General features: G+C 41.5%; 1 protein-coding gene across 3 annotated transcripts; it reads left to right on the top strand.

Annotated features, from left to right (window-relative positions):
• The first annotated feature begins 6,422 nt into the window (after window positions 1–6,422).
• On the top strand, window positions 6,423–21,387 carry rnf2 (ring finger protein 2). 3 transcript variants are annotated; one of them, XM_003459405.4, is made up of 9 exons: window positions 6,423–6,533; window positions 10,174–10,270; window positions 10,389–10,549; window positions 11,442–11,524; window positions 16,530–16,662; window positions 16,743–16,842; window positions 18,532–18,704; window positions 18,784–18,973; window positions 19,691–21,387. In XM_003459405.4, exons 2-9 carry the CDS (start codon window positions 10,184–10,186, stop codon window positions 19,790–19,792), a joined length of 1,029 nt encoding a protein of 342 aa, XP_003459453.1. In that variant the 5' UTR covers window positions 6,423–6,533; window positions 10,174–10,183; the 3' UTR covers window positions 19,793–21,387. The 3 variants fall into 3 exon arrangements, with proteins under 3 accessions (XP_003459453.1, XP_005465019.2, XP_005465020.1); XM_005464962.4 differs by having other exon boundaries at window positions 6,445–6,533; window positions 10,142–10,270; XM_005464963.4 differs by lacking the exon at window positions 6,423–6,533 and adding an exon at window positions 6,568–6,812.
• Window positions 21,388–23,035: the final 1,648 nt, after the last annotated feature.

The raw sequence follows: 23,035 nt of genomic DNA, 5'->3' as shown, positions 1-23,035 counted from the left end.
GTCCGAATTCAGGGGAAGGATGCTCATAAGGACACTACCTACCTACGTCACAAGGTAGTGTCCTTAGACGGACGGGTAGTCAGGAAGTGAGCGGCTTGGACAGCCCCCTTTTTTTCTCCATAGAAACTTTATTGAACAAACAAGGAGTATCCAACATAACAGATGGGCTGTGGACAGCCTCCTAGCCTTCAACTCCGCCCTTACTTGTGTGTTTTTCCGATCGCTAGCGCCACAGCGCGAAAACTTTAAAATGGACCCAGAAATGTTGCTCCGTTGTTTGGACAATTTTAATTCTCGAGGAGCTAGAAAAACCTTATCGTCGTCGCCCGCACGTTTTGTACCTTAGGCTCATCAGAGACAATCATATCCAGGTAAAATAATTTCCTTTAATCTACACGCATTTAGGAATTACTTAGCTAATTACACGGATAATTGAAATATTGCCGGCGTTGTGCCAAAAAAGTGTTCGCCTGCCAAAACTGATTTCCAATGTTTCCCAGTGTAATATGTGTAATATCTTTATGTATATTGGTAAATAGACTTCGGTGAACATGGTTTACTAAGGGGTTTTATATATACAATAATTACCTGTTGTTCAAGTATCTTTATAACTCTGGTTATAATGTAGGTACAATTGATATATTTGTTGCGCTGTCTGCTGTCCTCTTGGCCAGATTACTCTTAAAAAATAAATTTCTAATGTCAATAAGATTTTTTTTTAACTGGATAAATAAAGGATATATAAAAGTCACTGCCAAAAACTGATTGCAGCTTCTACCTTGTTACAGGAATGTTGCTGGTGGCAGGTGACTTGATATCACTAATGAGGGACACATTTGACATGTTTCACGTATTATAGACCAACAAGTTATTCATAGCAGGTTAAATACGAGCAATCAGTTTAGGGCAAAAACCGGAAATCAGTTTTTGGCAGACGATCATTTTTTGGCACAACATCGGTCATTTTCACATATGTATTGTATCATATAAAATATATAAACTAAATATCTTTGAAACGTATAGAATCTAATCTTTTGTTTGTTTTTTTACATAGCACTTTATCAAACTGTTGTCTGCTCCAGAGTTACAAGTATTATACTAATAATATAGCATCCACCATCTCCTGCTTGCATATCTCTGTAAACATCTTAGTGGTGTGGCAGCCATGAGTGAGTCAGCCCTGCAAACCCTGTGGATGGACGATGCAGTGGACAGTGGGAGGAAGCATCCTAAAGCTCTTTGCAGACCACCCTGTGTGATTCTCCACTTGCCCACCAGAAAAGACAAACCGCAGGTCTCAGTTGCAGCAGCCCATCCATGTCTGATCTTGCTCGGGCAGATTCAGCAACACTGCCAGAGACTTCCTGTAATCTATTACAGTTGTTAAAGAAACAGTCCAGGAACAGGTCACTCAGGTTAATCCTGTGTGAACAACTGTAAATGTTGTTTTTTCATCTTTACATACTGTGTATTTGAAATATTCTTGTTTAATTGTTATTGTTATTTACTTTATTGCTATCAAATAAATATCCAAGTAATATTCTTCAAAGTTAGCGTTATGTTCATATGTGTTACAAATGCCTGTAAATCAAATTGAGTCCAGTGACAATTACTGTTTGTTTGAATCAATTTATTAATAACATAAAACCTTTAAACTAATGCAACACATATAACAATGTAACAAATATATTCAAATAAATAAATTTCTCAATACATAACTCATATGGGAACTAATCTTTCTAGAAGTGAAAACAGTCTGTCCGTCCTCTCCCTGCTCTCCTCTCCTCAGCCTCTCTTTGCTGCCTCATGTCCTCTCTGATGAGGTCTAGCAGCTCATCATCTCTTTTCCTCTTTCTCCCTGTCGTAGGTGGCTGAGCCGCTTCGTCATCGCTGTCGTTTTGGTCACCCACTGCTGTGCTTAGCCCTGGAGTGTCCTCAGGGAGAGAGGAAATTAGGACAGGAGGCTTAATGGAAGGCATCTGTCCTATCACCTCATCCATGAGGGCAAACCAGGGCCAAGTAGCAGCAGTGGGCTTCCCACTGACCCCCTCTCCTGAGCCTGGATACTTGCAATCCTAAAGGCAGAGGAAATCAAAAATGACAGCAGGCAAATAAAAACACCACAACAACTCTTAGTAATTGCACATTTATTAACTTGTGTTCTTAAGAATTATCTTCTTGATAACACACATACGTACTTTGTATTCTTTAAAGTTATCTCATGTCTTCTGGCCTGCAAGGGGGTGACTTTCCCCTGCAGGCCCATCTTCTCCAGAATTGTCCTGATCACACACAACAAATAAGAGAAGAAAGGAAATCATGGCAACTATGTTAATCCCTAAACCCAAAGGTTTTCACAGCAGAACACCAGAGGAACACCGTCTAGACATCACAGGTTCTGTACAGCAGCGGTCCGTGAGTCGTTTGGTACCGGGCCACGAGAGTGAAATTTATGGTTTTCAGGGGTTTTATCGTTAACTCGGTTTCCCTGAGTCTTTCCCTTGTTGTAGTTGTGTGTCTTATTTTGAAAGAAATATTTACACGTTACCATAGCGACCAGAGAGCATTAAGCGGCAGAGAGGAGGATGTTACTGTCAATATTGGCGCATTTTCAGGAGGACACTGCTAATAAAGTTACACAATTACACAGTACATTCACGTTTATTATTATATTTACAAAATACCACAGTTTTTGTCTTGGTCGGATCATTTTATGTGGTTGTATTTATCCACGATACCTTAAAGGCCGCTCCGTGTCTGACATGAACCGGTCTGTGGCGCAAAAAGGTTGGGGACCGCTGCTGTACAGCATGAAGGTTAATAGGACCGCACTCATATGAATATGATGTGTAAAATGATTTATTCTTGTACATCCACGCCGTAGCGGCCCAATTCTTCACCCCAGTGAAGAAGTGATCGTTTTCTCCTCATTGTAATAAATTAAGCCGTTTGGTCTTTGTTCCCCACAACATATCACCAATTCGAAAAAATCAAAATTAGCTGTATGTAAGCGGCAATACATGAAAAATCTCGGGACCCCCGATACAAGCTGGTTTACGGTTATTTTAAAGAAAAGAAACATGTCTATGCAGATGCCCAAAGCTTAACAAAACGACCGCTATAACAATTTAACTTTTGTACAACCAGATTTTCATATACTTACATTTGAAAGTGTTTTCCTCTCCTGCTTCGACCACCATCGTTATCAGAAACAAATCTCCTCTATGACCCGCAATGAATCCTGGGATATAGTAGGACATGAAGGATACATCGGACCATCCTTAGAATTCAGGGCAAAGTAGGACGCATTTGTCGCAACATTTTGAGTACCCTTTGAATTCGGACAGCCTTCGTCGCGTCGCCGCGATGTCATTGCCTCCAGATATGGCATTGGCGCATCCTTCCCCTGAATTCGGACACGACTAACCCTCAAATTCGCGGAAAAGTAGGACACATTTGTCGCCACATTTTGAGTGCTCTTTGAATTTGGACAGTCCTCGTCGCATCGCTGTGACGTCATTGCCTCCAAATATGGCATTTTAAGCATCCTTCCCCTGAATTCGGACACAGCCAGAGAAACAGGAACTCAATAGTGTGGATGCCTTGAGGCATCCACACAATGATGACATTGTGAATATGAAACACTCTGTGTTATATTAAGATACACATCTTTATGGAATGAAGTTTTGGCATTATAATGACTTTTTTTTTTAAACTGCCAGGGCTTCCATATTATTATGTTTGCACTGGAAGGTGTCTGGATAATGGCTGCACACAAGCATCACAGGGGCCTTCTGACACAGCAGCTCTGTTTCCCAGCTTGCATGCCAAAGTGTACGTGGGCAAGATACGCAAACCTAGAGTTGCTCCCAGTGCATTCATTAGACTGTGAATGTGTGTGAATATTCGACAGAAGGCGCTCAGGCATAGAAAAAATCAATGAAGCTGGTGGTGTAAAGTGCTTTGAGAGCTCAAGCAGAGTTCAGAATAACTATATTAGAACCAATCCATTTACCACTGCACCCACCTGGATTGGCACAAACTCATAACTTTTATTTGACTTTTTTTCAAGCTGTGAATATTTCATCATTCAGGGCTCTAGAGTGCGACCAATTTGGTCGCAAATGCGACCAATTTGGTCGCACTGGTGAGACCAAATATTTTCGGGTAACAAAAAAAAAAAAAAATCTCTGCAACTCTCCGTGTGGTCAACAACAGACACACATTATGCCCCTATCGTGGACTAAACCAATCAGAGATAGTCAGGGGCGGGACCTCTCTGATTGGCCATGGTCCAGTTGAAAGTGCAGGTGGAAGAGAGAGGTCAGTAGCTTGAATAAGGCGATATCGATTCATTAACGGATTCCACACAAAGACGTAAACACAGAGCAGATCCGACGCATCAGAATCAGCTTTGTCTTTCTCGGCTTTCTCACCCGATGGCCTGAACACGGACACGCTGTCGGAGCTCAGCGATTCTGATGCGTCGGGTCCGCGCTGTTTCCATCTTTTTTGCGCTGATTCTGAGCTGCAGGTTTTGTCTCTCCAACCAAAATTCACCGAGCCAGCAGCAAAAGAAGCAGCAAACTACGCTTCACATTTGATCAATGTCGTCATGAATTCCCTCTGAGTTTTGCTGTTTTGCTTCCACCACGATAAAAATCACACTTCATGCACAGCTCCCTCTCTCTCTCTCTCTCTGTACTTCAAGAACAGTTTCCCGTCTCAAATCTCTGTTTTCTGCATTATCCATTCGCTTATTACCCACCAGTCTACCGTTGTTTACAGCGCTGTCGGCCGCTGTCTTTTTCTTTTCTTTTTCTTTTTTTCCACTTAAATGACCTCGGACAAGAAAGCCTAATTTCTGCTGTTCAATACTGAAGAAATTTAAACTTTTTAAAATTATGCAAAATTGCAGAATATTTTTAAGGTTATCTGCTATAAAACGCCAGACCAGGAAAATCTCCTTCATGTTTTTCTGTGTTTTATTCTCAGTTACTTTGACACAAAGGCATCTGCTGTGATGTTCACAATTCTGATGAAGTCTCACATGTATCAGTACTGATAAATGATCAGAATTATAATATTTCTGACTGTCTGAGGCTAAATTGAATCGAATCAGGACTTTGAGAACCGGAATCAAATGGATTATAGAAGTCAGTGATGATACCCAGCCCTAGTGAGCAGCCTAGGCCCGACAGAAGTGGATGTAGCTGTAGGTAATAAGAAGAGATGAAAAGAACTATTGATAACTTTTGTGTTAAGTTAAGGCCTGATCCGTCTGAAATTCATAGCCAGCTCTGACACGGTGCCATCAATCTTTGAATGCTGAAAAAACAGCAGTGTATCCAGAAAACACATTATATGCTGCAAGCACTGCCGTGTCCCCTCTCCCCACTGCCTTTCAGCAGCAGGCAGCAGCAAACAGGTCGTCAGAGGAGCCAAGATGATGATTAAGTTTAACATTTTCTACAATATTGACAAAGCAATTTAAGCACAAGTTTGTTAGTTAATAATTTAGAAATGAAAATTGTCTGTATGGACTTCCCCCCCAAAGAAAGTGCACATGTAAAACTACGGTGTTAAGCGATGCGGTTGAAAAATTTGAGTGCGCCTAACTTTTGTGCCGGTACGCCTAAATTTTTAAAGTTAGGCGTACCGGTGCGCCCATGTCAAAAAGTTAGTCTAGAGCCCTGTCATTAAATCTGATTTAGAAGGTTAGTTTTTTAACTGTGAATAATTAAATGAAGAGAAAGACAGAAAATTGTGAAGGTTAATTTCTGCGTCTTGGGTTAAACAAAATGAAGCAGTCCAATTAAAAAACACTTGTTATTTAAGATTTTATATTTATGAGGTGGTGTTTTTATAATCGTGATTAACTATATCATATATCAGAAACTATTGGTATAACTTGTTTCCAAATTATGACTCGATTTATTAATATGATGAGATTGTTACTTATTACTTACGGCACACTTTTTCCATATAATAGTCAAAGTCAAAGTCAGTTTTATTTGTCAATTTCTTCAAATGTACTTGCCATACAAAGGAATTGAAATTACGTTTCAAACTGTCCCATGCGTAGACATTGACAACAATAAAGTGCAGATGCACAACAAAAACAGTCCTAACAATAAGGTAATATTAAAAAAAAAAAAAAAAAAAAAAAAAGGTGCAGGTAAACTTAAGGCATTATAGGTAACATACAGGATATAACAAGACAAGACCTAACATATAATAAAGTGTTCCAACAGTGTGCCCTGGAAAGTAGTATACAGTAATAAGTAATAAGTAATAAGACAATAGGCCATAATTAGGCGAAGCTGGTTTTTGTTGTTATTGATTTTGATGGGAGGTTTGGGTGATGGGTGTGTAGCAGTGACTTCTACAGTCATTGATGTGTACAGATGTCACCTTCTGATCAGGCCCCTCTAGCACAGGACTCGGTTTCCCAGGTTACGTTGCTTCTTGTGTGTCCGCCATATTGCCTTCGCCTAAACGCGCTGGCTGGATCGTCTCTTACAACTGAAAATGTAAGTATGGAAAAAATGATGTTTCCACCTGGATCCCTGCTTCGCTCCTGTGTCGGAAGTTGTGATTAAAAAGCTCCAGGCGTCAGTTTGCGGTTGTTTCACGCTGTTCTCTGGAGGCTGGACAGCCGCACAGCTCAGCTCAGGACAGCGGTGCTCGGCTCTTCGTCTGTTGTTGTTTTCCCCTCTGTCACAGCCACAAATTACATTCGTGACTCCGTTCCGAGAATTTTATTGAATAACTCGTCGTATAATTGTGTGTGCTATTTAAAGGGAAACGAGGTGAGTGTCCGCCACGATCGTGCGGTCTGTGTTCAGCTCCTTTCTGGCGTTAGCGCTGCGAGGAGCAGCTAGCCTCTTCGGTAGCCCGTGGTTAGCAGCCGAGCACCGTGGATTCATTGAAATCTGTGCGCGAGGTCTGCCCGTGAACCACAGTTGATGAGCTAACACTAATAACTTGGTGGAAAATGAATATTAGAGTCGACTCAGCTGCCTGTGCGTTTTAGAAAACCTGTGTAAATGCTAACAGCCGTAGAAACCGTGTCTAATTTGAATGTGTGCTGCACACACGGTTTTGTTTATGGACACAGATTAATGATTGCAGTACAAACACGTCATGGATCGTGTACTGGTACTGGTCAACGCAGCCCCAGTTTTACGTCCCATTGTACTGTGTTTATTGATGTTTTAGGCTTCATATGTGGAAATGTTGTGTAGCTTGCCTTTCAAACCGCTCGTTGTGTTTTATGTGAACCACCCCCATTTTCACCTCTTTAGTACTGGGTATCGCAATGCATTTTGGGTAGTCTTTGCCATGTTGTTGTTCACGCAAAACCAAAACAAAGACAGAGGCCAACAGGTAATAAGGAGCAAAGCTGCAAACACCCAAATGAGCCACAGGAAGGAGACGCAGCAGCAGCGTGACAAGACAGAGAAATAAGGCCAAGCAGGGAGGCACAGACGTTTATATTGAAGCTTATTAAGGTCTTCATTACATTTCATTCTTTACATTATGACAGTACACTGTAAGACAGACACACATATATACAATATAACATTCTGACAAGAAAAACCTCTCAGACCCACGACAAAACAGCCCCATATAACACAAATATCACTGGTTTCTTGTATTATCTGTACATATACAAACTGTTATTAGGAGTGATCCATATGCTCAGGTTACACAAACCCGTGTGTCGTGAGCACCAAACACATCAGCCCAGTTAAGAATTAGAAATAATTTTCCATTTTTCAGTGGAGTACCACCTAATGTGCATGGAGTCGTTATAGCGACCCCGTGATGTCATTTGTTTGCGACATGTGAAATGCCTGCTGTTTGGCGTATGAGTTTTCATCAGACACCACAGTGTTGTTTTTTGTGTATCCTTTTCCCTTGTTGTCCAGTTTCGGCTTGGCTTGGATTATCGTGAAGGAGTCGTGACTCATCGAGCGACCCTACTGACTAGCCAATCGGTGGGAGTCTGTTGACACCACATTTTCAGATCGCTCGGCCAAATAAGTACTAAAAAAGTATCTAGTAACAAGTTCTAGCACCTAATGGAAAAGCCTAAAAACCGAGTTGAGTCGAGCCAAGCCAAGTACTGGGGTATTAGTACCTGTGTGGATACCAGTGAGAGGTATACAAGGGCTTCTGTGTGTCCGAGGTGTCATGATGGTACCCACTCATAATCATTTCATAGACGGGTTTCCCTTAAACAAAAGCATACAATTTCTCTTTGCATTAGCTGTGATGCAGCATCCCTGCATCATGTAACCATGTAACAGTTGGATGTGTGCTTTAAGTGTAAAGATGACATCTAATAAGGATCACACTGAAGCGTCTAAATATGGGTGGGGGGTATGAGATTTTGACTATACCGCTCTACTGCGATAGCGCATGTTGATGGTGTCATCAAGCTGTGCCTGTTTTGGTCGAAAGCGTCGCAGCGGCTGCAAGCAATATCATTTGGAAATTATGCTGGGTGACAGTAATAGCGAAGAGACGAAGCACGTTTTGGAATATGAGGAAAGCCAGAAACTGCACTTCCTCCATTTCCGTACCATTGATTCATTAATGTTGAATTCTCTCGCAGCTGCTCTATTCCCATGTTGTTCCAGTATATTAATGACTAACCTCGTATTGTGGATGGATTATCTCAGTTGTCTCCTGACGGAAGTTTGGTCCATTTACAGCACCCTGCCATGCAATTGCATTTGTCCCTATCCATTGGGAACCCTCACGTTAACTTTTATCGAGTGGAAAAAAGTTAGCGTTCATCCTCCAGCTTCACTGTGTTTATGCTAACATAGCTGTGTCACTAGCGATCGCGTAGCACATCATTATATACCAGCTAGTCCAACTTCAGTAACTCTACAAACGTCACTGCTGTTTAGTTTTCTGTCTTCATTTATGTTGGAAGTGATAGCAGAGCTGTACGTTTGAATGTTGTCAGAAATCTCTCAGTCAGGACATGCTATCATGTTTAGGTGGAAGCTAGCGAGCTAACTTCCTGCTAACTTCTAACTCTGTTAAATTTAATAAATTCTGTTTTCATGGATGCCTGGATGTTAAACTTAATTGTTACACCTGGTAAAGCAGCAACGCTGATTATTTTATTACAGATGAAAGAATTTAGACAGTTTTTAGCTCTCAGTGATGCCGCAGTGTTCGTTTGACTTTGGGACCTGAAGGTGAGCCGGTAGCCGTAATCCTCCAACAATCCATCAAGCGGTGCGGCTTCATAGCTTAACAAAGTCGTGCTAAAACATTTTTGACAGATTTTTGAGTGCCGTGTAGCACATAAAATCGGTTCAAGGTCAGTTAGTGCAACTGGAATTCATACATAAGGTGCACCGGATTATAAGGCGCACTGTCGATTTTTGAAAAAATTAAAGGATTGTAAGTGCGCCTTGTAGTGCGGAAAATATAGTATACAGAAGAAAAGAATATATCGTGAGATATATTGTTACCGCACATGCTTCAAATTATACCGCGATATGGATTTTAGGCCATATCGCCAAACCCTACGTCTAGATAAAACAAGACCATAAAGATTCCTAACAACCCTATTACATCTAAAGAGTTATATTTGTTAAAATGATAACATGACAATGAAATGCTGTTGAAGGCGATGTTTCCAACTGCTATCCAAGAAATGCATTTAGTTGCTTCAGTCTGGAAAGTAAAAAAAATCTTAGTCCTTTCCATGAATGCAGACTATAAAGAGAGCATGCAAGAGACGAGTCCCTCCAAGAGTCCTGAATTAAAGTCTGTGAGAGAATTCAGCACCCACAAGTTTAAACAGTATTTTAATCTGCATGCCCCGTCTGCCTGTCAGCGACACCTGAATTTCCCCAGTGAGGCACAATAAAGGATATTTCTATTCTGTTCTGAGCTTAGATGGTGATTTGATAAAATAGACACTGTAAACACATTGTTTTCTAATTCTATAAAAACTTACTGGCAGCTTAACTTACTATATTAATGTCAATGTAATGTCAATGATATTACTCATTGGCATTACAGATTACATGTTTATGTGTGACAATAGAAAAGTGTGCTGTGTTTACCATTAACTTGGAGTCACTAACTCGTTATCATTGATTTGCAGAAGGGTCTCCATTTTTCCTTTCTGTTTCTCAGAGTTCCAGTGATGACTCAGACAGTTCAGACCAATGGGGTCCAACCCCTCAGCAAGACTTGGGAGCTGAGTCTGTACGAGCTACAGAGGACTCCACAGGTAATCATTAATACCACCTCATCACAGTCAGCCTGTGGCACGGCTGTGTTTGTGATTGTTAGGCCTGGTTTGTCTTGGTGCTAACCTCAGTCTGTGTGCTTCCTTCTGCCACACACAGGAGGCTATCACAGATGGACTGGAAATAGCAGTGTCACCCAGGTCCTTGCACAGTGAACTTATGTGTCCTATCTGTCTGGACATGCTGAAGAACACAATGACGACCAAAGAATGTTTGCATCGCTTCTGTGCTGATTGCATCATCACAGCTTTGAGATCTGGGTGAGTGTTGAAGCTTTAGCTCCTGTATCTGCACGGGAACACCTGAGTAATATGACCGTCACAGCTGCACAGAGAGAGCAGCAGTGAAGTCACAGGGCATCTGTGCAACCTGTCAGGAAGCCTGTGTAGCCTTCCATGATTGGTATTGGTTAAAGCGAGCTTTAACGAGTTAACGGCCAAATTTAGCCCAGGAAATTAGTTTCAACTTTTTATCAATGAGTTGCTCTTTCCAAATCCACTCTCTCTTTAAATGGCACTAAAACATGGCTAATGAAACACATTGCACCCACGTCACAGGATATTATATATTGTGTATATATATATGTATATAGTGTATTATGTTACTTATTTTTCATTGTTTGTACTTATTTGTATTTTTTGTATTTTCCTTCTGATATCTGTACCTGAGCTGAGGTAACGCAAAAATTTCCCCATCATGGGATCACGACGTGGGATCACTTATCTTATCTTATCTTATTATCTGCATAGTAATAATACAGCACTGAGACTGGTTCAAAAAGCCAAAGCTTCTCACCTAAAGGTTGACGTGTGAGGGTGACCATCTTACAATCACAGCACCTGCTTCCCTCACACTTGCAGATATAGGCATTAAGCATTCAGATGCACAGTAACAGTCTGAGCATCGTCTCATGCTGATGGGCTAGCACGGCCTCAGTGTGGTATGAATTTTCCTTGTTTTCGATATACTGTTTTCACATACTGTCACTTGGTCTGTTGTTGCTAGTTTTACATGTTGTTGTTCAGGCTTTCACAGGTCACGGGTTTTGCTTTCATAACACCGATACAGACGTTAGAAAGCAACTAAGATATTGTGCATGATTACCTGTTGTTCATGTGGAAGTGGCACTGATGCCGTTTGCTGTCTCCACAGTAATAAAGAGTGTCCTACCTGTCGTAAGAAGCTGGTGTCCAAGAGATCGCTGCGCCCAGACCCCAATTTTGATGCTCTGATTAGTAAGTGACGTCAGGAAAGCTAAATTTGTGCTTTACATCCACATGTTGATGGTTTCTTAATGCACTGCAGGAAGAACATGTTGTGTCATTTTCACTCAACTGTGGAAGAAGCAGAAACTTGGCAGCATTTGTATAATGAAATCAGCAACAAAGATCAATCCATAAATAAGTGAATGGGTTCATCAATACACCTTTGTTTCCTGTGACACGATGCCAGCAAGTGTTCAGTTACACAGCGATGTTGCTCCAGAGGTTTAAATAGTGCCAAGTCCTTATTTAAAAGTGCAGCAGATGTAGGGACGAACGAGAGTTTCTGCTGCTTTGTTTTCTTTGCTCTGTACCGTCTCCCTGAGGGTAACGGCTCGTACTGCAGAAAAGACAGTTTTATGATCCTGATGAATCACAGTCTTTTTCATATTTTGACTGGAGAGACTGGTACTCTGTCTTTACTGGAGAGACTGGTTCTCTTTGTAGTCTTTGAGCTAATTTCTCACAGAAAAAGCCAACACAACCTTTCCATTTAAAAAAAATGTATCCATATAGATGCCTGAGTATTTATATGAGCTAACCTGCTGTGTTGTACACCCATCAATTACCACTGAGTCATGTGCACATCCTAAGGTCAAATATCATTTCTTTAGTTTTGTCAGTTTTAAAAATCAGATGATGATGATGATTATAGCACAGTATGACATCACAACAATCAACAATTCTCCAAAATCACTATTTGGTTCATACTCAGGTTTTCTTTACAGAAACATGACAAATAATACAAAAAAAATATTTTTTAAACACAGCCTTCATTACCTGTAAGTAGAGCTGGGCGATAAAACGATAACGATATGTATTGCAAAATAACTTTTTCTTGATAGAAAAATTAAACTATTGCGATAGGTATCTCTCTTGTCCTCTTAAAAAAAAAAAGAAAAAAAAGAACAGCCAATCCAAATTAAGTAGCGTAGAGCCGAACCAATCACAGCCGCAGCGTCACGTCACGTGACTTGTTACGTACAGCACAAGCGCCAAGGCGCACATGTGTATTTGTTTTTGCAGCCGTGCTGCCCGGGTAATGAAGGAAAGGAGTTTGCCGACTAGAGAAAAATCAACCGAGAGCCTGAGCGAAGGTTACCGAAGAAAAAACAGATGATGGTTCCAATGCCGGAGAGCTTGTCGAACGGAAGGGCCACAGAAGTTCCGTAGTGTGAAGGTATTTCGGCTATTTCAAGTCTGACAAAAAACAGAGTAGCGCGCACTGTAAATTGTGCCGAAAGCAAGTCTGGAAATACAATAAAGCGGTGCATGCTCAATCTCTGACTGAAAGCGCTAATTCGTCATTCGGCTTTTTTCAGACTAAAGTAACTGTTAAAACTGTTTGAAAAGCTAAGCTATACAACAAGGAGAGATTGAGAATTTCCTTTTAGTTCTCAGTTTATTTGATATTGACAAAAGTTAGTCAATTTTGTCTGTTCTTCTGTAAAACGGCCTAAGATTTATTTTTAGAATTAATATTTTGTTTCTAAGTGGAATTGACAATTTAGTCTGTTTTGTTTGTTCTATTTTGAAACTTAAACGCTTTAGCGGCTGCCTTTTGTGTAGTTTGCAATATTTGCCTTTATTTATCTGAAACTGAAGTCTCATGTTCCTTAAGTACATCTACCCTGTTGAACTTATTATGGGAAATAAATATTTTAATTAAAACAAGCTGCTAATTATTTCACATTTTACTTGTGAGCAACGGCACATTTAAATCTTACAAATATAGTTATTTGGCTTATATCGTGATATATATAGTTATCGCCTGAAATGAAAAAAACATATCGTGATATGAAAAAATCTTATATCGCCCAGCTCTACCTGTAAGACAAACAGTCTGAAAACATTTATATATATATATATATGTTAGGGGTGCAAGGATACACAAAATTCCCGATTCGGTTCAATACTTTGGTGTCACGGTTCGATATTTTTTCGATACAAAAAAATGTTCATGCCTTTTTAATTTGTCATTTATTAAAATTATAAATATATATTTTAACTCAAAAGTACAGTTTTTAAATTTAATGTTGCTGAAACAACAAAATAATAAAAAAAGAAATAAATCTATCAGATCGAGAAATCCCTCATCTTTGGAAAAGAGAGTTTATTACAGAGAAATGGCTCTTTCCAAAATAAAAGCTATACTATACCCTTCTTCTGGGGTATATTCTCAGCAGCATATTAAACATATCAGGTCCCCATAAGGAGAATCATGTGCTAACGGCTGTCTAAATGACTCGGGTAAAGTTTGTAGCATGAGTGCTTGTTGTTTTTGTCTGCTTCCACTTGTCTTTGCACTAGGATGATGTCGGCGTAAATGTGCAGTCATATTCGTTGTGTTCCCACTAGTGCTGTCAGCGTTAATCTCGTTAAAATGACATTAACGCCATAACGCGGCAGATCTCCCTTAACGAGTTACCGCGGATCACCCCCTGTGTGAGGCTGGACGGCGTCGACACGTTAACGAGCTAACTGCGCTAACGCAATAGTTCCCACCAATGTAATTGAGGATTGCGTGGCACATCCGACATACTGTTTTACTTTTGTCCATCAGGGTCATACTTCACATGAAAACCAAAATAGTTCCAAACGCCAGATCTGAATGAGGGTCGGGGAGGTTCAATTTCGGGTAGCGTTGAGGCAGTTGCCATTAGGGCTGGGTATCGTCACTGATTTCTAGAATCGATTCGTTTCCGATTCACAAGGTCCCGATTCGATTCTATTTAATTCGATTCGATTCGATTCAATTAAATTCAATTTGAATCTGGGAAATTTTGACAGTCAGAAATATTATAATTCAGATCAGTACATTTACATATTTTTGTATCTATAAAAAGGAAGCTGACACATGCAAGACTTTATCAAAGGTGTGAGCGTCACAGCAGATGCCTTTGTGTCAAAGTAGCTGAGAATAAAAGACAGAAAAACATGAAGGTGGTTTTCCTGGCCTGGGATTTTATAAAAATATTCTGCAGTACATCAAAAACGAAAGAAAACCATTAATCAACATATGAACGTTACCTCTGACGTTACAGCGGTTTTATTAGAGACACCAAGCGTTTTGCATTTTGCATAATTTTAAAAAGTTTAAATTTGTTCAGTATTGAACGGCAGAAATTACGTTTTCTTTTCGGAAGTATGTAAAATGAAAAAAAAAAAAAAAAAACAGCGGCCGACAGCGCTGTAAACAACAGTAGACTTGTGCGTAACAAGCAAGCGAATAATGCAGAAAACAGATTTTTAGACGGGGAAACTGTTCTTGAAGGAGAGAGAGAGAGAGAGAGAGCTGTGCATGAAGTGTGATTTTATCTGGTGGAAGCAAAACAGTAAAAGTCAGAGTGATTTCATGACGATGTTTATGTGAAGCGTAGTTTGGATCTTCTTTTGCTGCTGGTTCAGTCAATATTGTTTGGAGAGAGATAAAAACCTGCAGCTTCAGAATCAGCGCAAAAAGGGCGTGAACACAAAACGCGGACCCGCCGACAGATCAGAATCAGCGAGCTGTCAGCTTTCAGCCCCGACCGTGTCCGTGCAGTTGTTGTGCCAAAAAGTGATTGTCTGCCAGAAAGTGATTGCCGTCCGCGGGAGCGCGCGCAGCCGCTTAAAGCTGCAGCGCCCGTCGGGTGAGAAAGGCGACATCTCACTGATTCTGATCCGCGGGTCGCGCTGTGTGTTTACGTCCTTGCGCAGAATCCGTGTTCCTGCTCTCATTTACTGTCTTAGCTGTTTGGTGGTTGTTGAAATTTTGTGAGGTTTAACCTGAGATTCTGCCGTTTCGGGCAAAATAAATTTATATTAAAAAATCGATTCAGGATTTTAATGAATCGATTTCATGTTATCCAAGCTAGAATCGATTTTAATCGATGAATCGATTATTAAAATCCACCCCTTAGGGCTGTGCGATATGACCAAAATCTCATATCCCGATATTAAGAGATCTATCGTCCGATAACGATATAAATCACAAAAATGTAACATTTTCTGTAAATTCTGTGAATGTCGGGCAGCTCGACTTGCGTGAAGTGTTTCCAGCTGGGCGTCGCGTACCTGGAGTCGAGTGTTTTAACTGATGCATGAAACGACACATTTTTAGACATAGGTTGTAACGGCCGCCGTTTTCTTTGTGAGTATTTATTACACAGCGTGCTGCGGGGAAAAGCCTGTTCTAACGTTTGAGTCTAAGGTTTATTTTTTAGCACCTGACGGCTCTTTTTTGCTTCTCATCCGTAAATACTCTGCATCTTTCACGTGATTCAGTTTATTTTGAAAAGTCTCAACAGGATCTTGAGCTTTATTGTGAAAGGTTTATGTGGAAAATAAACAAGCGGACACGAGGTGGTTTTACCGTCGTTGTTGCTAATGACAACGCATAAAAACAAGCGCTTGTCCATCTGTAGTGTGGTTATATTAAACATAAGAGAAAGACAGAACTTTAGGAAATTAATATAGCCACTACAGTGACCATCAAAATAATGAAAAAATATTGCCGTAAACAGTTTATTTTGCGACACCACGAAACAAACGATAGCGTAAAATGAAACAATAGACATTTTTCTATCGTCATCCGATATATATCGTTATATTGAACAGCCATACCACCCCTAGTTGCCATGTTGCAACGAGCTTAGCTTCTGTCTCACTAGCTTGCGCTGCGCTCAGTGGATCTGTGCTCGACAGTGCAGCCTAGGCGGAGTAGTCGAACGCAGATCCACTGAGCTCTTAACACAGACAGCATCGTCAGAAGAAAACTTGATAAAATAAATTAAAAATTTTTGTATGGTTCGATACATATGCGTACCGAACCGAAAGCACTGTATCGAACGGTTCAATATCGATATGAGTATTGTTGCACCCTTAATATAAATATATATATATATAAAACATAGGTATTTCCTGTTCCTTTACGTGTGGACATGGTGTGTGAAGTCTTTCGATGGTAGGGAATAATCCTGCATTTATCTACTTTCAGGTAAGATTTACCCGAGCCGTGACGAGTACGAAGCCCACCAGGAAAGAGTTTTGGCCCGCATCAGCAAACACAACAACCAGCAAGCCTTATCCCACAGCATAGAAGAAGGGCTGAAGATACAGGCTATGACCAGGTAAAGGACACGTACAAATACTCCAAATACTCACATTAAACTCAGTCCATTTCAATGAATGAGAGTTACCTCTGTGTCAGACTACAGCGTGGTAAGAGACACACAGTGGAGAACGGCAGTGGAGCTGAGGATAATGGAGACTCGTCCCACTGTAGCAACGCTTCCGTCCACAGCAACCAGGTATGACGTGGTATACATAGATGCTTTCTGTGTACCGCTTAAGCCTCTCTTCCACTTGTACCTGTTTGGTTCAACTGGACTTGGTTTTAGGATTTTCCATTAGGTGTTATTACCTGGTACAAGCTACATGCAGGACTTTCAGGCTGCGTTGCTATAACAACCCCACCCACATTGACTCAGTTGTAATGGAAAACAACCTAAGCCGAGTGTAGTTGATTAGGCACTACTGGAACAGAGGCATTAGTGTCTTTGTCTTCATTTTCTTTATTTTAATTTAGAGCAGAACAACTAGGGCTGGGTGTCATCACTGGCTTCTGTCATCGATTCACAAGGTCCCCATTGATTCAGTGTTTACTCAGTCAGAAATATTATAATTCTGATCATTTATCAGCACATCTCCATATTTTTATATCTGTGTATAAAAACAAAGCTGACACCATGAGACTTCATCAGAGCATCACAGCATCACATCAGATGTCTCTGTGTCAAAGTAACTGAAGATCAAACACAGAAAAACATGGAGATTTTCCTGGCCTGGCTTTTTATAGCAGATAACCTTAAAAATATTCTGCAGTAGATCAAAAACTGAAGAAAACCATGAATCATGACCATGTTTATCAAATGTGGAGCGTAGTTTGGATCTTCTTTTGCTGCTGATTCAGTGAATTTTGGTCAGAGCGACAAAACCTGCAGCTCAGAATCTGTGAGCTGTTGGCTTTCAGCGCCAACGGCGTGTCTGTGTACGTGCCGGCGGGTGAACGATCCACACTCGGTGTTTACGTCTTTGTGTGGAATCAGTTTACCTGCTCTCATTTAATGTTTCAGCTGTTTGATGGTTGTTGAAATAGTTTTGTGAGCTTTAAGCTGAGATTCTGGAGTTTCTGATAAAATACATTTATATTTAAAAATCATTCAGGATTTAATGAATCGGTATCACTTTATTCAAACTAAAATCTATTTGAATTGGGAAATCGATTTTTTTAACCTCCCCAAGAACAACGTTTACCAACAGACTGGTGTGACGAGTGAATTGCCACGACTCGACTCGGATTGACTGGTTCCCCATAAAGATAGATAGAGATGGATAGAATTTATTTCAAACTTGCAAATATAACTGAAATAACAAGAGAAAAAAGAAAAAAACTCTATGTCTACAGAATGTGTGTGCTTGAAAATGAGGCTGAAGTTTACACTTTTCCTGTTCCTATCCCCTTATTTCAAATTTCATTACAGTCCAGAACCACCTGATGTGCGTGGTTGTTGTCATAGCAACACGGTTAGGCGTCTGTGGCATAATTAATATGCGCCACGTTGATGTACCTGATGCTCGATCTGTGGCTTCTCGTCAGACTCGGGGACCATGGTGTGGCTGGGTTTAAAAAAACAGCGGTTTTGATTTTCGTGAACAAGACGGTCTCATGACTCCTTGAGTGATGCCACTGAACAGCCAATCGGTGCATGCAATTTGACGACGTCACATTTTAGTGCTCGCTCGGATCGTCCTGGAATCATGGCCAAGCAGTTTCAGTTTTAGTTACTGGTAACAGGAGCTGAGACCTAATGGGAAACCCTGAAAATCGTGGCGAGTGGAAAAGAGACGTACACACGAGTGTGAGGACCACAGTGATTTTTAGGATGGGTGTTCCCTTCACAAACGATCTCTCTTCATCTTTAACCGTGGTTCTGTAGGAGGCCGGGCCGAGCATCAAGCGCACCAAGACGAGCGACGACAGCGGTTTGGACATGGATAACGCTGCTGAGAACGGGGGCGGGGACTCGGTGATTGATGGTGGTGCCAGTGAAATAGAGCTGGTCTTTAGGCCACACCCCACCCTGATGGAGAAGGATGACGGTCACAACAGGTAGGCAGACACTGAATGTGTTAGCTCTGAAAATCCAGTTCCTGCACATATTCACACGAGTGCGTTTGTGTCTGCACAGTGTGGAGTTTGTCCCTCGCTACATAAAGACGTCCGGTAACGCCACAGTGGATCACCTGTCTAAATACCTGGCTGTGCGACTGGCTCTGGAGGAGCTGAGGAGAAATGCTGAAGCCAGTCCTGTTAATGTGGAGGCAGCTTCAGAGAAACAGTACACCATCTACATACCTACAGCTGGAAACCAGTTCACTGTGAGCACCCACACAGACACTCAGCTTTACTACACATATAGCTATCCTGTCTTTTTCACTGTGATCCACAGTGATTGGCTAACTCACACAGACGTGGACTGAAGGCTGGCGTCCCACAGAGTTCTGTAGGACCGGAAGAGTTTTTGCACCCACAGTAGTGTGTGTGTGTGTTGTGTTAGTCCCCGAAGGGAAATTACTCCTCTGCATTTAACCCATTCACCCAGTGAAGCAGTGGGCAGCCACCAATGCAGCGCCCGGGGAGCAGTGTGTAGGAACGGTACCTTGCTCAGGGGTACCTCAGGGTAGCCGTTCAGTGGAGTCGAACCTCCGACCTTCCGATCATGGGACTGGCGCAAAAATAAAACACGTTATATTGTATAGAATTATTATTAGTATACCAAGGTTTAGCTTTGTGGTTTTATTTTTAAAGTGGAAGAATTCACTTTGGCTGTAGTCACCGAGGCACCACACTAGGGGGCGCTAACCACTTATTCACTTTTTTTAATCCCTGAGGAAATGATGTAAAACACTGGCACTTGGCACATTTAATGTAGACGTATGATGTTGTAAAGGGATGTGCACAAAGGTGAGACAGCAGGTTCAGCTTCTCTATGTGCAAAAACAGTTCACAGTAACAACAACAGATTCAATGGCTACATTCAAAATACTGTGTGATTCAGTGTGTTTGGGAAATGACGTGTTGAACTCTGTCCACAGGTTCTGAATGGTTCCTTCTCCCTGGAACTGGTCAGTGAAAAGTACTGGAAGGTCAACAAACCCATGGAGCTCTACTTTGCCCCTACTAAAGAACACAAGTAGACGGGCAGGAAAACACACACACACACGCACACACACTGAGACAGACACACACACACACACACACACACTCAGAGGAAAATCAAATGCATGGACATGGCGACCTGTGCGGCACACAGAATCAAGAGCAGAAGTGTATTTCTGAAGGAGATGAACAGGGTTGACTAAAACCCTCAAAAGGACTCTTGTACATAGAAGAAACCCCTTGTTTTATATTATCTGTATCCGTGTTGTTTCTATCTTAGTATGATGTAGCAGATCAGAACAGCAGCCAACAGACTAGACTGCTGACAGTAACTGTGGATTCTCTCCAAACAAATCCAGGGTCCATCTATAGCGTGAAGTTAAAAGCACATGGGTATACTGTCTTCATCTGAATGGCCTTTAGGCCGGGACTCAAGGGTCTGTTTGACTTTGGAAGCGACCCTGCATCACATGGGTGACATGTGACTGGATGTAGGGCCTTAAAAACCAGGACCAGCTCTGTCCAAACAGTGTAGGAGCACACGATCACTGCCGGTGACCTCCAGGATATCAGAATGATGTGCAGTGTTAAAATGCCTGTGAACAGTTTCCCATGCATTAATGGGCCATGTAAGATGCATCTCACATGCATGGAAGTAAATAAAAGTAAATATGTGAATATGTGTTGCATTGAAATGTGTTTCTGTTAGAACACTCTTCTATATATAAATATGGTGGCACGGTTAGGTCCTGAGTTCGACTCCACCGTCCGGCCTTGCTGTGTTTTGTTTGTGTGGGTTCTCTCCCGGTACTCTCAGAACATCCCAGTTGGTTAGGTTAACTGGTGATTGTGAATGGCCCACAGGTTTGAATGGTTGCTCGCCCTGTGACAGACCTGTCGGGGGCGTGCCTCGCCTCTCGCCTTGTGGTAGCGGGGATACGATCCAGCATCCCCGCAATCCTGATAAGTGGAAGAGAATCTTGCCACGTGAAAGTTTACGTGAAAATGGAATCAAACCAGCAGATTTGGTCGTCTTGTCATGTTGACGAGCACAGCTGGTTTATGAACCCTGATTTGAGTTGGAGAATCTCAGTTGCCCTGATCTGCTGCCAGTAGGAACAAACTGTCTTCTAATATCTGTGGCTGCTCTCTATGGCTCATCCTTTTATAAATGTCTTTTGTAACAGTATTTGTGATCGGAGGCTTGGACAGTTTGACCTTTACAGTATTCTGTTTGCTGAGGGTGGCTGTCCATCACAGGGAGGTTGGCTCGTTGCTCTCACAGACACACCCTGGAGAAATCTTTTGATACAGTTTGTTTCATTTTCCACCCAGCAGACAGGTTCCTGAGTGTTCAGAAGAGAAACTCCACCAAACGGGTGATTCATGAGTGAGTGGGAGTCTAAACGTGTACCGTAAATGTTGTGACTTTGTCAACTTGAGTTCAGACTGGTTCCCAGTTGGTACATTTCAACAAACCACAAACATGTGCAGAGTTTGAGCTGTGTTGCTGGCTGGTGGGCTCACAGTATGCTAGCGTGAGCTCACGCTCGGTTGCATGGACACTACTTGTGAGTGATTACTGAAATGTGTTGGTGAGAATGTGAAGGGAATAAACTGTCAGTACAGCCTGTGTCATGTCATAAACTTGTTTTCACTGATGGTGGGAAAAGGAAGTGTTCAGACACGGAACATGGAAATGATTTGGTGTCATTAGGGATGGGTACCGGTTTCCGGTGCCATGATGGCACCAGTTCTGACATAAACGGTAGTAACCAGACCGAAAAGCAGCGCACATTTCGGTGCTTTATTTCGGTGCTTTTTCTTTCTTGAGATGTCATACACTTTGGATTCTAGCCAATCATTTTACCTTTACAAGCATAGTAGGCGGGCCCAGGTACGTACGTTCTTTTAGAGCAGAGCTACATATTAAAAATGCCCAAGGCGAAGCGGTCAAAAGTCTGGCTGTACTTCACAGCAAAAGATGCAAACTCAGCAGCCTGCAACAAGTGCTTTAAGCCCCACGCCCCCGGTACCGCGAGCAAAAAGGAGGAGATCACGTTTAATCGGTTATAACACGGGGTGAGAAATATAAGTCCAGACGTGTGGTATCCACAGAAACCTCTGAATCTCAGCTAAAATGTCATATAAACCATTTCTACAACCACCAAACTCACCGAAAACAAGCCATGATTAAACGAGCAGTTATGTAAATGCGCACAAGTCCGCTAAACAAACAAGGCGAACCAGAAATTCTCCAGACTTCATGTAACCGTCTAAAGAAAAGCTGGTTATCTTCCAGAGCTATCACCAATTCCAAACACCAAGTTTCACCACACTCTGACCAAAATTCTCTGAATGAGCCGCAAAAGAAGACCACAAAAACACACAGCGGCGCAAAAATTGGCTTACCGTCCAGATTTCCTCCGTTATTTTCGCCGGTAGCCATGTGATTATCAGCAGTTACCACGCCTACCTAACCGCATCAGAGTCGTTTTCCGTCAACAACCTCCATTTTAGACCCACCTATAGACACGTGACTGGACAGACGTCACATGCAGTAAATTTGGGCCCACATGGGTTTTGGCATTACAACGTCTGATTGGTTGACGTAACGTGAACGTGACATCGTTACTGTGACTCTATTGGCTCAAACAATTAAAAAGAGGTGTCAATCATGCAAATTGACCAAAAGAAACCAAAGTTACAGCCCCTCAGAGTTTAAAGGGCCAGAGGCCAATTAAGCGCTCCATGGCAGAAAAGGCCCATTACCATGTAAATGTGTGGTTAATTCTTCAAAAACGCATTTTAAAAAAAGCATTTTCAGGCATGTTAATAAAATTAATTAATGACTGCTCTTAAATAAACAGCGCTGTAATTTTTCACTGTTTCACTTTAAAAACATAAATCTTTGCACAGATGATGGTTATATATGTTGTTACGGTTCTTATCATTTTGCAGAAAAAAAGAGACTGCTAAAAATAAAAACATGAGAGGTTTTTGGATGAAGTTTGTGTTCTCCATTCTTTAAGCACCGGTTCGAGCACCGTTTAAGCACCGGCACCGTTTCAAAAGTACCGATTTGGCACCGGTATCGGATAAAACCTAAACGATACCCATCCCTAGGTGTCATACAAATATCATGTTTGATATCCTGTGACATGTTTGCCATGTGATTCATTTGTCTTTAAAACCTGCAGCTGTTTAAAAAAATGGTATAGCACAATGCCATGTTTCTGATTAATATATAGTATGGGCTATATTAGATGAGTTGGAGAATC

This window comes from Oreochromis niloticus, linkage group LG18, assembly GCF_001858045.2.
Source record: "Oreochromis niloticus isolate F11D_XX linkage group LG18, O_niloticus_UMD_NMBU, whole genome shotgun sequence".
Classification (NCBI taxonomy): Eukaryota; Metazoa; Chordata; class Actinopteri; order Cichliformes; family Cichlidae; genus Oreochromis; species Oreochromis niloticus.
The sequence above is the reverse complement of the archived record's forward strand: the minus strand, read 5'-3'. Positions and strand labels throughout refer to the sequence as shown.